The sequence below is a fragment of the Ambystoma mexicanum genome, chromosome 3q (genome assembly GCF_040938575.1).
Source record: "Ambystoma mexicanum isolate Mex_15411 chromosome 3q, UKY_AmexF1_1, whole genome shotgun sequence".
NCBI lineage: Eukaryota > Metazoa > Chordata > Amphibia > Caudata > Ambystomatidae > Ambystoma > Ambystoma mexicanum.
Window position 1 is genome coordinate 870,109,820 of NC_090926.1, and position 16,851 is coordinate 870,126,670.

At 46.1% G+C, this 16,851-nt stretch overlaps 1 protein-coding gene across 3 annotated transcripts in view; it reads left to right on the plus strand.

Moving 5' to 3' along the window:
• Positions 1-16,851, plus strand: part of RHOT1 (ras homolog family member T1) — a 1,148,557-nt gene that overhangs the window by 406,026 nt on the left and 725,680 nt on the right. For all 3 annotated transcript variants that reach the window (XM_069654964.1, XM_069654963.1, XM_069654965.1), the window contains exon 9: positions 1,528-1,626. In XM_069654964.1, coding sequence (XP_069511065.1) covers positions 1,528-1,626 — 99 coding nt within the window. The remainder of the gene's footprint in view (positions 1-1,527; positions 1,627-16,851) is intronic.

Here is a 16,851-nt window from a genome sequence, read left to right on the forward strand (position 1 = left end):
TCTGAATGACACCTGGCCTAGTAAGATCGCTGTCTGTCCTCTTTGTTCCCCCCTTGCCTCGTTGCACCTTGAAACACTTGTGTATAGGCGCGTTATAAATGCCATATCATATCACATCTGCAGGGTTTCTATGTTGAGGTCTTCCCACACCTTCATAAAATTCTACTGTGTTGGCGGATTCCAATGAGGAGCCCCGGGTTGGCAAAACAGTGCTTTGCAACCTGTTTGAGGCAAGTCTGTTCCAGGGGTAAGTGTATTGCTTCTGTGAGCATTGCACCTCCCATAGTTGTGAATTCATAAGCATGTTAATTCAGGCAAGACCCCTGAAGAAGGAACAAGTTACTTATCTGTAACTCTTGTTCTCCAGAATCGGTCTTGCATGGATTCACATGTCCCTCCTCCCCCCTCTCTGGCTCTTCTTGGTTCATACTGCCACTTTACATGCGCCACCAAATCTGAAGAGGGCCACCGGGGGGGGGGGAGCTTAGGAGGATGAGTGTCATTGGCTGGGGCAGTATTTACCTACAGGACACTGGTGCAGTTTCAGTTTAAAGTGAAAGTGCTTTCTTTTACTGAGGATTCCCAGCCTGACGGTGGGGAATATTCATGAGCATGTGAATCGATGCAAGACCCATTCTGGTGCACAGGGGTTACAGATAAGTAACTTGTTCCACCTGCCTAACGTGTTATTAGAAGTGCTTTGTGCTTAACTGAACCCTTCACCACTCGCACAAGTCTAGATTAGTGTGATTCCTTGACAGTTTGGCTAGACAGTGCATTTTCCTGTTCATCAGAATAGAGTGGCCTCTCAGAATCTGTCCCCAGGGCTTACTCTGAAAATCCATCTGAACACACACCCAAACTCATATTGGGTGCTCATTGAGCATCACAGCCCTCATAGACATATAGAATTCTAACGGAAGAAAATCTGAAATGAATTTCAGCTGCAGTGGGACTTCAGAAGCAGTACCTCGGACATCAAAAGGAAATTGTGAAGCTTCAAAAGGCTAGCAAAAAGTAAAGGGGGACTACTCAAGTTGGCAAACATAAGCCCCCAAATTAAAATATGTCCTTGTGGAACCCTGCCCTGGGAGTCTAAGACACTGCAGACACACAATCGGTTTTAACACCAGTGAGTCACAGGATTGTACTCCGGGGGAAATGATTGGTTAACTGTTGTGGGAGAAAAAGCAAGATTGACAGGGGATACTTAAGTCACATTTTGGAATGTTCCCCTTAAAAGGCATCTGTTCTTGTTGTCTTACCATTCCACAAAAAAAAGAAACTAAGCATGGAAATTAGTAATGTGTTTTCAGTAACCCACTTTGTTTTAAACCTATATATCATGTGAAACAGAATGTTTACTACTTTGATTGTTGTAATAATAGATTTTGTTAACCAATTAAAAGGTTTGTTGGGTGCACTGGTGTACCTGGAGAAATATTTATTTTGCGATGTTTAAAATCGGTGTTCTGAAGATCCTGTGGTCTGGGTTCTTAACCATGTTTGTCTCTCTGGTTTCCATAGATGAAGCCTGCTTGTATAAAAGCTTTAACTCGAATCTTCAAAGTGTCGGACCAGGATAATGATGGGATTCTTAATGATGCAGAACTTAACTTCTTTCAGGTAGGCTACTTTGATGTGCTGTTACTTCAAAGGTTTTACTGTGTTCCTTCTTTACAAATGGGTACTCTAGGATAGAAGACATGAGAGACGGCAAGAACAGCTCATTAATTTATTTCAGTAAAACACCCCTTCAACTGGATGCTCATGCTCGGCCAATTACTAGTCACCACTGACTTACCTGGCTTTTTCACATTACATTTCTACCTTAAATGTATAAAATCATATCATGGAGCATCAATAGTGACTACCGTATTGCTAAACCTCTCCCTTCATATACAGAATGTTGTCACAACCTCACTATAAAGATAAACTCACAATAATGCCTATGATTACATTAATTTCTGATGCTTGTTAATCTGCTTAGAATCACATGCTGTGCATATAGCCCGACATCCAGTGGTTACCGCAGAGTATTGCATCTTGTCTTTTGAGAATCGAAAAGGGGATGTCGACATGGCCGTGCCTGTAACACCATCCCTACGTGACGTGTAGTGTAACTAAAATCCCTCACGCGTCGATGTCCCTCAGATTGTCTTTTTCAACCCTGCGTACTGGTCACCTTATGCGGAGCTCGTCCAGAGACGTTGCTATTGTTATCCTCGATCTTTGGTCGTATATTATTAAAGTTATTGAATATTATCCTACCGTCCCTTCCATTGACGGCTGCTTCAGGTCTCCGCTGAAGACGGTTCCACAGACTTTCGACAGACAGTGTTCCGGTCGGCGCTGCCGACCACGTGGTTGGGCCTTCTGGCTGGTCTAAACAGTAGAGAGAGTGGGGTCGGGGTGGACATTTCTTTTTCGAAGAATGCCTTTCCCTTTCCTCTCTCTTTGTTCCCTGGGTCTTTTCGTCACTGTTTATTTCCTCAGCTATGGAGAGTACTCGGTTTAGGTTTTGTCCTTCTTGTAAGGCCAAATTCCTTTGGAAGGATAAACACCGTAAGTGCAATCAGTGTTTGCCCCTTAATCACAACGATACGGTTTTTTCGGGTTGCAAGCTCATGCGTCCGAAGACACTGAAGGAGCGCTGTGTTAAGAAGTGGGCGGCCTACGGAATATCAGAGGCGGAGTCTAGTTCGCCCGCTACCACAACCACCGATTGCGACGAGGCGGTGAGTGACGAACAAGCCTCCGATTCGGAGGTGATTGACCTCTCGGCAGATCATTCTCGCTCTGCGTCGTCTGTCTCCGGCCCCACTAGGCAAGACTCCGGTCCTGCTATGGGGACTGTACACCCCAGTGACAAAGACGCACACGTTTCACACAGTAAGAACACAACCACAGGGATGTCTTCGACGAAACAGTCAAAGTGGTCCATTGCGTCAACAGGCACACCGATAACTTTGGCCTTGTCTGCCGATCGTCTGGATCGGCAGCCCTCTCCACAACCGCAGGTGCGCCTTGCGTCTGGGCCCTTTAAATCGAAGGGCGCTGCCCCCAATATTCAGGAGTCCGTCGAGGCACATCGGAAGAAAGTGTCCACGCCGAGAAGGCCCCATTTCCTCCGAAAGTAACTGTGCAACCGCAGCCCCGAACTTTACAACTTCCCGATTATGAGGTGATTTTACCAAAAGCATCGCTAGGATTATTTTGGTGGATGATCAGAAGCAACAGTCCAAGGATTCATCGAGACCCAAGGACAAACCCAAGGATCTGTCGAAACCCAGGGATAGGCCGTAGGAATCATTGGAACCCACAGAGAGGCCCGCAGACAAACTGAAGGACACGGGTCAACTGTTGGTTCCCCGAAAGGACTTTTCAGAAGGCACTGGAGGGATTTCTTCGATGTCAAAGGAGAAATCTCGACGATTGGCGGCAGAAGATCCATTACAAGAGCCCGCTCCACCCCTGGACCCCTCTGATTCATCTATTTGGACCAGAGCTTAATTTGAGGGATGTATTGAGAGGCTAGAGAGGTTTGTAGAACTCTTGAGAAATCCACACCCAAAAGACCTAGAGCAGGAAACCCCCCTTCCCTGTGGCTAAGCTTCAGAAAGTCTTTGACCCTTCTCAAAAGGAGGAGGAAGAAGAATATATTGTTGACCTCACTGAGGAAGAGGTTCAAGATGAATATCCCTTTTGCGGACACTGAGGATGTTCATTTGGACTCCACAGAGGGTTGGGGAGACAACCCCGACCCCATTGATACTTGCCCTTGGCAGTCACCTACTCCAACACCGGAACCTGATGCCTTGTGCTTGGACTCACCACTCCATATCCCACAAGAGGTCAACAACGTGGTAAAGGAAGGGGCCGGAATTCTACCCCTCGAGGCTCCCCAGCCTCAAGCCATAAATGACTCGCAGATCCGGGACCCCCCCCCCGCCATGCATCCCCAGTCAGGGGCCGGCTAACATCATTTCTTTTAGGCATGGGAGGGAAGAACTACAGACCAATGGGTACTCAAGACCGTAGCCCACAGGTACTGAATACAATTCTGCTGGACCCCCCAATTCAGACCACCACGATCAAGATGCCTGTCGCCAGATCATCGGCGCATCCTGCTACAAGAAGTCGAAACACTGCATGAAAAGGGCGCCGTAGAAGTCGTACCTCTTCTACAGGTAAACGTGGGTATTTATTCAGTGTACTTCCTTGTACCCAAAAAGGATCCCACCATGCGCCCTGTACTAGATCTGCGCCCAGCAAACACATTTGTCAAGCCCCAAAGGTTTTGTATGGTCACTCTGCAGGTAGTAATTCCCCTGCTCACACAGGGGATTACATGGCAACATTGGACATGAAAGATGCATACTTTCATATTTCAATGTTGCCGGCGTACAGAAAATACCTCGGATTCATGATACAGGACAAGCACTATCAGTTCAAAGTACTACCTTTCGGCATAGCCTCTGCACCAAGGGTATTTACAAAGGTACTGGCAGTGGCAGCAGCCCGCCTGCGCAGGCTCTCCATCCCGGTTTATCCTTACCTCGACGACTGGCTCATAACAGGGGACTCCTACAAGACATGTCTGTCAAATACCCAAGAGACAATAGACCTTTTATTCTGCCTGGCATGCTCCATCAACGAGAAGAAATCCAGTTTAGACGCTAGTCAATTCAAGCAGTTCCTAGGGGCTCTAATTCTGGGATATGGAGGATCTAATTCGAACAAAGGACGTCTTCCCCCTCCAACGAGAGGGTCCAAAACATGTTTGAAATCCTTCAATATGCGACTGTTAGGAATGATGGCGTCATGCATTTATTTGGTTCCTCGCACGCGCTTGCGCATGTGTCCAATGCAGGAGTGGCTCAACAGCCAGTGGTGTCAGGCCAGCGGACAATGGGACGATCTAATAGTTGTCTTGCCAGCCCTCGTTCTCTCGCTACGTAGGTGGTCGAGGGAGAACCTCTTAAAAGGAAAATCCTTCACCACTCCCTCAGTAGAAGCCACTCTCACTACAGACTCTTCTCTCGCAGGTTGGTGAGCTCACCTGCCTCGACAAACCGCGCAGAGTGTTTGCTCGTCAGACATAGCGTCCAACCACATAAATTTGTTGGAACGGTTAGCAGTATTCAAAACACTTAAAGCCTTTCAGACACAACTGCAAGGGAAGACGGTCCTGATCCTCATAGACAGCACCACGGCCATGTACTGAACAAGCAAGGGGGCACTCTACTCTGCAGCGCTGTCCAAACTGTCCCAGAACATTTGGAAGTGGGCTCTCAAACACATGTTCCTGTTGTCACAACATGTTCCAAGGGAACTCAATCTTCTGGCAGACGTACTCCGCAGAGATTTCCCACTGCTCATGGAGTACGAATGGTGATTACATGAAGACATTGTCTCCAACGTTTTCGCAGAATGGGGCTTCCCAGAGATCGACCTGCCAGCAACTCTGGAGAATGCTCAATGCCAAGATTACACCTCCAGGTAACCCCAGAACTGTTCCAAGGGGAACGGACTCTGAATCACATGGTAAGGGAAATGTGTTCACGCTTTTCCCTCCTGACTCCCCTACTCAGCAAGATAATGCACCAGGAACCAGTCACCATGATATTGGTGGCCCCCATGTGGGCCCCCCAACCCTGGATTGCTCATCTGATGGAGATGTCTCTATCTCCCCCAGTGAAACTCCCTTGCCCCTACAACATGTTGTCTCAGGACAAAGGGAAGACCCACAAACTCTGAATTTAGCGACCTGGCTCCTGAGGCCATAAGAGTTTGGACACCTTCAACTCCCTCAGAGATATATGGACATACTCAGAGAAGCAAGAAAACCCAACATAACATACTGCTATTCCAGTAAATGGAAACACTTGATCTGGTGTAATGCCATGGGCATCAATCCCATTGACTGCTCCCCTACTCACATTGTGTTGTACCTGACCCACTTACTGGATTCAGGACTGGTTTTTAATTCACTGAAGGTTCACGTAGCTGCCCTCTCAGCCTACACTACGCCACAGCAGAAAGTGTCATGATAGAAATGACCAGTTAAGGCTTTCATGGAAGGGTTCAAAAGGATGCACCCCCCCCCCATTTCTAACCCAGCTCCCAGATGGGACTTAAATGTGGTTCTAACTAGACTTATGGGATCCCCCTTTGAGCCTATGCACAGGGCTAGTCTAAAAGACCTTACCTATAAAACAGCCTTCCTAGTGGCTATCACTTCGATAAGAAGGGTTAGTGAACTACAGGCCCTTTTAGTCCTAGACCCATTCGTTACTGTTCAGAGACAAGTTGCTTCTGCGCACTCACCCTCGATTTGCACCTAAATTTATCTCCATGTTCCATGTGAACCAATCCATTGAACTGCCTACTTTCTTCCAGAACCCAATAATATAGCAGAAAGAAACCTACACAAATTAGATGTGCGTAGAACAGTCATGTTTACCTGGACAGAACTAAACCACTGAGGAAAACAAATCAATGTTTTCGTTTTAGTGGCAGCTGGCAGAAAAGGGGATCCTGTCTCTAAATCAGCAATCTCAAGGTGGATTGTCAAATGCATCTCACTCTGTTACACTCTTGCTAAGAGAGAACTGCCCTTCAAGGCTACAGAACATTGTACTCAAGGCACTGGGGCTTCTATAGATTTCATTACAAATGTTCCCCTATAGTCTATTTGCAAAGCAGCAACCTGGAGTTCTGTACACACCGTTACAAAAAACTATTGCCTAGACACTTATTCTAGGTGGGACAAGCAGTACTAAGACATCTTTTCACTACTGTTCCTTCTCACTGCCCCCTCCAACTCTGGGTACTGCTCTCTAGTCTATGCACAGCATGTGATTCTAAGCAGATTAACAAGCATCAGAAGACATGCATTACTACATACACATCAGAAATGCTTTTACGGTAAGTAATGCATGTCTTACTTCATATATATATTACATTTATATTGCATGGTCTCGATCAGCTCAAAGGCGTTGTAGGCTCTGATTGACTTAATACAAAGCACAGAGTTTAAAATGTTTGCTTTTGAGGCACTCTACCTTAAATCTCACTCATGTCATTCACAATGCTGTTCTAATTATCCATATTCTGAAGAGCTCTCTGTAACCATTCATCAAAGTCACCAGTTCCCAGCTTTCAGGCACCACACAACATTCTCTCATTGTTTTGTTTGGAGTTTAATTTCACCATTCTTCTTTTGCTCCATATACTGTTGTCGCCTAAGCTTGCTTGATGCTTTCATACTTTCACTGCTTTCCTGGCAGGTAGAAAAGGTGATATCAAATATTTTATAGATTTCTTTATTTCCTTGACCTTTGTCTTAGGGATGACAGTGTTTAACCTTAGAATAATCCTTAACGGCAGTAGCACTCGACTTCCAATGGTGCACCACAGCCACTCTGTTGAAGCATACTAATTAACCAGTGAATCGGATTACCATCACTCACATCCTGTACCTCACATACAAATGTAAATAATGCATGAGCCGCTCAGTAATATCTGTTACATCACAGCTATTCAAAAAATCCTAAGGGAATCTTCAATGAGATGAGGAGTTAAACCAATTACTAGAGCCTCAAATGGAGCTCCTGGTATGAGTTAGTTTACCCAAGTTAGATTCCAACTTTAGTTTTTCTAATTGGAGCAGTCAAAGCTATTCTCAGGAGAGTGCAAGTGTGGTCAGAGGTCCACAATGAGTCAACACAGTGAAGCACACAATTGCACAACACTCAATAATAAACATATACAGTGACCATAGGCTCTTAATATTAATTCAGTGAATTAAATCGCCAAAGGAGGTAACTAAAGTGATGCAGTAAAGATGGAACGAAGTCACAAGTGATATTCCCCAACTTCAGCATTCCAATCCCTAAGAGGAATGGGGCCTTGTATCCAAAAGTCACAGGAGCCACAATGCGTCTCCCTAGAATGTATCTGTGTAGTAGGTAAGTTACTTGTGCTGGTGATTGTTCAGAAGAAGAGATGTAACAAAGTTGCTAGGTAAGTAAAATGTGTTCTCATCTTTCTAATTGTACTACCCAGGTTCGACGACCAAAAGGCAGTGGAATGTGTGATGAATCGGAGGTGATCATCCCAAAGACCGTGGCCTGGGACCCTTCTAATGTGGCCAGGGAAAGGCAGCCGCTACCTGATCCTGGGGGTGGTGTTCCGCGGGAGGATCACATGGGAGGGGACTCGGGTCAGAATTGAGTGAACCTCTAACCAACTAACCCTACGTTAGGGAGAATTCTCAGAAATGTGCTAATTCCCTCCACCTTAGAGACCCCCAGCAACTTTTCTGGATTTTGAGGACTTGATTATTTTAACCTGGAGAGAGTGATACCCTTTTCCCCACTCTCTCATGTATTTTAATGTGATTTTTTTAACACTTTGTTTCTTTTGGTTGTAGAGTCTGACAAACTCCCTAGGCAACATTTTTTTACATTGTGTCTCACTGCACCTTCAGTGCAGTGACACAGGGAAGTCTTTCAGATTTCCCAAACGTTTAAATGCCTTCTCTGGGATAAACTACTGTTTCCCAGAGCAGTAAAATGAAATTGACTTGACTTACATTTGTAACTTTCTAGACCCAGCACACACTATCTTATAATAGGGTGCAGTAGGGGTTATCTAGTATCCGCTTTGTCTAGCTTCTCGTGTAACATTTTTATGTTACCCTTTCCTCACTGAATGGCTGGTGGCAGTGGTTTTGTTTTAACTACTGTGGTGTGCATTCACTGCGGGCTGCGTTTGCAGCTTCAGTAAAGCACCAAAGGGTGGCCTTTTCTTGTCAAAATGTTCCTGGTCTTCTTTTTTTGCCACTTCTTTGTGGAAAGGTCCTTCTTGAGATTTATTCTGCGCGCCAAACCAGGTTTGGTCCCATTGTTAGCTTTGCCTTTGGCGGTATTCACAAGTGAAGCCCGCCTCTGGCTCCAGGGTGTCTGGTGGGGGCAGCAAGTGAGGGAGGTGCCTGAAACTCCATGTGCTTAGTCTCCTAGGAGACCCAAATGCACTCTGTGATGATTGGCTGGCTGACTGTCCGGCAAGGACAGCCACCCTGCTGGATGAGTGACGGCTAGGCTGGAATGAATGGGGGAGAACTGAATAAAAGGCGAGGCTTTTGGCTTGGAAGCTAGAGTCGACCACTGGACGAAGGAACCTAAGAAGAACTTGAAAGGGATGCCTGCTGCAACTCCTGGACCATTGGTTTGCCCGGTGAAGCCCTGCTGCTGCGCTGAAACTCCAAATTCGTATTGACAGAGAAGCCCCTGCAAGGACGACTTCTCACTTTGAGTTGGTGGGACCAATCAACTCCAAAGTAAGCCACCTGTACATTGTCTCAGAGCTGGTTGCCTTTCCACAGAGTTGCTGCTGGAAACCAAAATGCCAGGGAGAGGAACACCAGATTGTGTGCGTTGCTTTTAAGTTGGCCAAGAGCTCCAGGAAGATCCTCCGGACTCCCAGGAATCAGGACTGACCGAGCCTGAGCCCCCTCAACAGAGTGCGGGACACCAGACGCAAGGAACGTCCATCTCAACAGCCTGAAACTGCTGTGTTGCTATTTGCGGTAGTCCAGAGGAGCTGAAACACTGAAGTGCCACTTGTTTGAAAGATTGCCGATTGCGAGCGGTGACCGTCCCATTGCAGAGCAGGAGTCCCCAAAAGTCCTCCCTCTTGTCCCCACGACTGAGGCCCAGGAACAGTGAGATCTGCAGAGCTGCACAGGAACAGAGGTTATCTGCTGCACTTCTTCTTCAATACAAAGGTACTGTGAATTCTAAGAGAACTTGCTGCTTATTATAGAGTTGCTTGCATCTTCTACTACACACAAGTCTAATCAGCTTGTGGCCCTACATTTGATTCTTCTTTTCTTCAAAGACTTCTAAAACATTGTGCAAAGACTTTTCTACTTACTTACCAGAAGTGCTTCATCCTCTAAGACTTTTGCCCGTTGACTTTGGCTTAGCCTATTATACTGAATGACTCTGCTTAGGGGATCCAAAAGTATTGGCCTGCTTAAGAATATTTGGTCTCTTGTTTGTTCTAATAACCTTTTCCTTCTACCAACTTCTAACAGTATTCTAAATGCAAACAGTAAGATATTAATGTCTCCAGCACCCTAGGTATTGAGGTCACCTGAGGGTGTAGGTTGTGTCTGTGGGCCATCCCAAAAGGGTATTTACTGATTTAGAAACTAAGAGTGTACAGTATTGAAGTGTATTTGTGTGTTGCTTTTTATATTGCTCCCTTCTGAAGAAGGCTTATTCTAACTGACTGATAAATAAATGGATAATAGTTTATTCTAGAAACCTTGTGTATAAGTGTCTATTTGAATACTTGTCCCTGTGAATCTCTGTGTAACTCCCCTACAGCTCACATTGACCCCTCTTGAGATAAGCCTGGCTGCTCAACATGCTACCAAACTGTGTAGTACAAGCTTATACCAAAGGTTTTGTTTCCTATTACCTGTAGTCAGCGTTGTTGTAGTGCACCCCAAGGGTACTGCATACAATACTCTAATGATCCCATGATCTTAATGGCCTATTGTAAAATTGAAGATTTTGATGTCAATATGAATCCGAACATTAGGGACTTCAACTCCCATAATGCTCTAGGTACTGGGACGAGGAAGAGGGGCTCGGAGGTGCAAAACCGTAGTATGCAGTCTAGTGGTTGTAATGACCCACACCTGAGCGGGACTTTTGAATATTTAAAGCCCCTCCAGCTGCAGGCCATTAGACAGTGGGAGCAGCAGAAGCAAGAGGAAGGTGATGCCGGAGCTGCCGCTGTGTTTCGAGCGAGTTGTTGGAGTCAGGAATCAGAGTTGCAGAGATTGCACAGCAGGAAGCGTTGCCGAGACCAGCTGTCCCGTGGGAGAGGGAGGCTCTCCTCATTATGTAATTCTGTTTCTTACTCTGGGGCTTACCGTTCCCCCGGTGTATGCAAGAAGCCAATCGGGCTACTTTGGGAGAGGGCGTGAGAAATGGGAGTATGACCGGAGCTGTTAGATGCACAGGTCCCGAGGAGAGAAGGACTTTGTTGAAGTATCAGCGGGTTGGACGGAGGTGGAGAGAAAAACCGGTGAATTGGCCTTCGATAGGTAACCCTGCGGCCCTCCGTAATAGACCTCTGATTCAAATTAACTGTTTTGAATACCGTACTAATGAATTGAAGCAAAACGAAATTAGCGAGAGAAACTGAGTGGAGAAACATTGTAAACCTCATTATCAAAGTAAAGGGGGGACGATATCTGAACAAAGCAAATGTGATCAACACTAAAGGAGATTACTTAAAAGGGCAGATGAAAACCTCTATTGCCTAAGCCAAAGAGAGGCAATTATAAATGAAAGGGGATACAGTTTCTCTAAAGAGGGACATTTTGAAAAGTAACACTACCGGCAGCTAACTGATGTCGTAGAAGGAATCTAAAGGTAGTAGGGGAGAAGCCATCTTTGTAGGAATCATCTAGAGGGAGAGAAAAATAACCTACATTTCATGTGGCAAACTAATCAGTGGAACAAACAACATCAATATGTATTGTACCCTTATGGAAGAAGTTGTGAATCCCAATGTGGTTGTCGAAAGTTCGACTTGACGTGAACCTCACCACAAAGTACTTGTTGTAGTGGTAGGAGTTTTATCCTGGCATGCGAGTATACCAGGAAAAGGACTATTAGAGGTTAGTTCTTGCAGGTTAGTGCACCAGGAAGAAGATAATTGAACTACTGCTGTGTGGCGGAAGGTTGCGTTGGAAAGAAAGTGTGAAGTCTGATACTGTGTTATGATGAACTGTGGTAAAACCATCCTGACAAAACTTTATTCATTAAGTGGTTATTCAACTTTGTTTATGAAGAAGCAATGTTAAAGTAGTTATTCTTCAACAAAGAAATTATATTGAATACTGGCTGAAAGTGTGAAGGCGTCCTTTTTGGTTATCATGCAAGAGCATGTGGAACTTTCATGATCATTATGAAGACTGAAAATTCTGTTCAGTAACAAGAACAAGTGCCAAGTGAAAGACTTATGGAGTAAGAATAACTTTAGTGTTGAACTGGAAGCAGAACTTGATTCTTGGAAATAACTTTCTTGATTTGAACTTTGGTTTTAAAAATCCTGAATTGCTTCTGGGGGATCCGAGCCTGATTACAAGGATACATGTTTACAAAGTTTGTTTGAATGCAACTGTTATTTTATTGAGTTAAAACAACCATATGATACCTGTATGGTTTCTGTTGTATTTATAAGTGTGAGGGACAGATACCTTTTGATATTAGTGTTTTCCTTTAGTCTTTAGTTTGACGGGCATGGAAATCCTCATTAGTTTAGGGAAAGCGAGTTGTTTTTCTCACCCTTGTTAATTAATAAAATGGCTGTGAGAAAACTCTTATCTACTTGTTCGTCTCTTTTCTGACCCCTCACAAATGGAAGGATTCAAATAGACTTTTTCTCAATGTTAGACTATGATGGACAGGGGGAGACAAATGTTTTGTTTATTTACTCATTAAGCACAAAAGTGATGGGTGGAAGGTTTTGAATGAATCTGAACCACTGGCATTGCTCTGGGCAACCTTCCACACCACCGTTTTTTAGCCTGTCTGCGCCATTGCAAAGGGGGTCCAGCCATATGCAAATCAGTCGGGTACTGCCACCAATGGTAGCAGCCCAGCAGAATTGCTAGGCCAGGGCCCCTCTGCACGGAAACACAAGCAACCCCAGACATGTTTCGGCCTTGTTGGGCCTCCTCAGTGAGGTGCAGCTTGCTTCCCTATGGCGCATCGAGCAAGGGACCCACGTCTGGGCATACCCTCTCTCGCATAGTGAGACAAACAGTAAGCACAAAAGTGATGGGTGGAAGGTTTTGAATGAATCTGAACCACTGGCCTTGCTCTGGGCAACCTTCCACACCACCGTTTTTTAGCCCGTCTGCGCCATTGCAAAAGGGGTCCAGCCATATGCAAATCAGTCAGGTACTGCCACCCCCCCGACTACGATTTTCCCAGGTGACTTGATGGGTCGACTGGGATCGCTGGAGATTGGATTTCCTTTATCATGCTGGTGGGAGGTTCCGAGGACTAACTGGTGCAAGGATTCTTCCCATCAGGTCCAGGAGCAGAGTGCGACCCCCTGTCGATGGAGAAAATTAAGATTCACTGATGTAGCCCTCTTAGGACACTTCATGAAACTTGGGAAGGCGAGTTCCAACAACAGCCACGGAACAAAGTCGATGGCTTGCGTCCTTCCAATTGTGGTTATTGAAGTCTTTCCAGAAAAGGATCCATTGAGGCTTGGGGCTGAAATGCTGCAGGAAGGTGACTTGTACCATTAGTTGGCGACCACAAAAGTTCTGGCTGCAAATGCAGAACGGCGATGGTTCTAGCGAGGTAGCCCACTGGAGAGCTGGGTAGCCCACTGGAGAGTGGAGTGGTCCAGGGATAATTCCGAAGGCTCAGGATGGCTGGATCCTCGAACACATCGAGACCAGTTGGTCACACTAGTCCGCGGGTTGAAGCACCACATAGGGCCTTTGCAGATCAGTTAGTCCAACAGGCCATTACTGTGCCAATCACAGGCAAGATGTCAGGCGGCTGCTCTTCTATGAGGGATTCCTGGCTTTAATGCTGATCTGAAGAAAGGGCTGCAGGAGTCCTTTTTAGGTAGAATCCAGCCTGGAAGCAAGTCTAAACCCCCTCCGCACCATTCCAACAGCCAGTAGTTGTCCAATTAGGGACAACTATTGGTTTCACTCATGCCCCACACCCGGACTCTTTGGCACTGTTCGGACTGATTTTCTATTCTCTGGCTTGGTGGACAGATGTAGAAGGCCAACTACTTTACTAACAGGAACAACTCTGGGAGCTGTAGCCAAACAAATCAACAAATAGGGGCCTTGTATTATCTGATCCTGGCCTTGGGGCAGTATTATGTGGGAGGATTACATGGGAGGGGATTCGAAATTAGGGGAACTGGTGACCTCTTCAACTCATCATTCCCCTATTCTTCCTGAAGCATTGGTGGCATATTGTAAAATAGAGCAAACTAATGCTACTGTTATGCAATCCATTGTGGACTTCGGGATCCATAAGGCCTGTGGTAGCGGGATGAGGAAGAAGGGCTCAGAGGTAGTAAAGATCAAAGGTGCCATTGACCACAATGTGCGGTCTAGTTGTTGCAGAGCAAGAAACCAGAGCAGGACATTTAAATTCAGGAATATGGTTCAGCTGAAAGGGAGAGCTGCAGGAGCAGGAGCAGTAGCAGAGGCAATCTGGAGTGCTGTGAGTGCCGCAGAAGAAAGAACACCAGCTGATGCCGACGGGAGATGGGAAGGCATGCAACACTGAAGAGTGCACACAGTAGGAAGTGGTATCAGAAAGAGAAGGCCAGCCTAAGGGGAGACTGGCTTCCAACCCAGCGTGTGGCTCGTCAGTGTGTGAGGTCACAGAAGAATCAACAAAGCTGTCAGAGCTGCGGCAAGAGCTGTGCAGTCTGCCAACGGTACATGGGAGATGGCATTAGAGTGGGCAGGACACAGGAGGTCCACCGCAACGAGAGCCAAAGCAGAGACTCCAAAGAAGACGTTGAGTTGTACTGAAGCGAATTGGGACCCTGAGGCGCTCTGAGCATTACAATTGAGAACAAACAATTTTGCATACCGAACAAATAGAGTGCAGGGGCAACAAGGGCACAATTCCCCTTCAATTGGACACCATTTGGGGGTGGGGGAACCTGTAACCTACATTGCCAACAGCCAAGGGGCTGTGAAACAGTGTAATGAAGGCATGGTATCAAAAGCAAGACACACAAGTGACCACAGTTCAAGGGTGTTTATTGAACTTTAAATGAAAGGGTTTGAAAAACGCCTATCTAATCCTAAATCTAAAGATGGGAGCAAGCTACGACCATCAAGTAATAACAGTCCTAGTGATGTCTTGTCAAAATAAAAAGGGACTATGCTAATAAACCTATTGCCAATCCTTACCTCTAAATACAAACAGTGTGGGAAACCATGTTAGGCAAAAGAAAAGTGGTCAAGAAATTATATGTCAGGATGTTCAGGCCGTTGGCCTCCCTTCCTCACGTTTTCAGCACGGGACAAGGAGGTACACTTGAGCTTAGCACAGTCTCTGGCTTCTGTGGCACAAGGGTGCAGTTCAAACTTTTGCATCAAAGCCTTCTGTGCCTAAGTCTCTTTGCCTTTCAAAGTCTCTTCTTTCCGAGGGTCTGATGCGACAACTAAACAATGTTATTTTTCCTCTCGGAAGTTCACACATACTCAACTTTTCAGGTGGCTCACTATTCTCCTTGAATTCCTCCTCAGCCGGGCTCAGATCTGGTTTAACAAAATGTTCAACCAGTCTCCTCCGGCCGGGCTCGTGCCAATTTAATTCTCTTACACACAAAACATATTTTATCCCAAAAGCTACAATTGATCTCCCTCATTCGGGTTTGGACAAACTTAATTCACTGGTCATCAATACGTTAGGCAGACTTTCGATTGTGCACTGGTTTTTGCTTGACTCGTTGCTGGACCACTTCAATGCACAGTTTTTTGCCCCTCTTTCACCTTTCTCCACTCTTAGTTGGATACCTTCGAATGAGCATGCACAGGATGCCGGTCTACTCTGTCAAAGGTATTGTATCTTGGTTTCAAAGTTCAATCACTCATCTGTTGTTCAATTTCACTTACGTTGGTTATCACATGATTTTTTACAAACTGTCCGCTTCAGCACTCACCATACAGTGTTGCTGCTTGCAACCTTGGCTTCAGCACAGACTGGTCTGTTATCGCTCTCCCCAACTCACTGACTGTGTTGATTTTACTGGTACTGCTTTGTTGTATGAGCCAAGGACAGTACCACAGCGGCAGGTGATTATCCCCGCCTTGATGATCGACGCTTGAGGGCCCCAGATACCTTCGACACACAATACAGGATTCTTCAACCTTGTTTCCTGGTCCTGCGCTTTCTATTCTTGGGGCTTTTTGAAAGTAACAGCTCGTCGTCGAAAAAGGTCAAGGGCACTTCCCTCCTTGCGACCCCCTTCAGTTTTGTCGTCTTTCTCTCTGTGCTAAACTGCCACCTCAGAACTGCTGCTTCCTCGTGTGTTTTGCCTTGCTCAGAGTATGCTCTCGTGCTCCGCCTTTTATCTGTGCAGGGAAGTGTAATGGAAGTCAAGTGTGCGTGATGTTCAGGAATTGCCTGATCCTGCCTGACCATTGTATTGGCACATGTCAGGTATACGGCTCGGGTGTTAGTCCGTTTGCTCTCATAGCGAGCTGTCTGTGAGAAAGTGTTTATGTTGTGAAAGGATACCTAGGAACTCCACCCTCCCCCCCCGCCACCCCCGCCCCATCTGGTAGGATGGGGTAAAGGGGTTACAGGGAAGGGGATACCACATCTCCCCATCCGGTGTCCCACTCCCCGAAGACCCATCACCCAGGTGATCCTCCCGCACTGGTCCACCCCCAGGAACTGGATCCAAAAGCTATGGGCGTGTCCTTGCCACCTGGATGACAGATCCTCAGGAACTAGCGGGTGAGACACCTTCAGGTTTCTCACAGAAGTAACACAGAGGCTGCAAGGAAGAAACTCCCTTTTGAAAGAATGGCGTCATCACACGTATTCCTCATTTTATGAGATATCCTCCAGCTGCTTCAGGAAGAATTTTCGGCAGAGGGTGCTGTGCGTCGATGCGGTTGACTTGATGTCTCTTGAGGGACTCCGTCTCGTAGTAGACGTCACGGTCTGTATATATTTCTGATGTTTGTTAATCTGCTTAGAATCACATGCTGTGCATAGGTCCGACATCCAGTGGTCACTGCGGAGT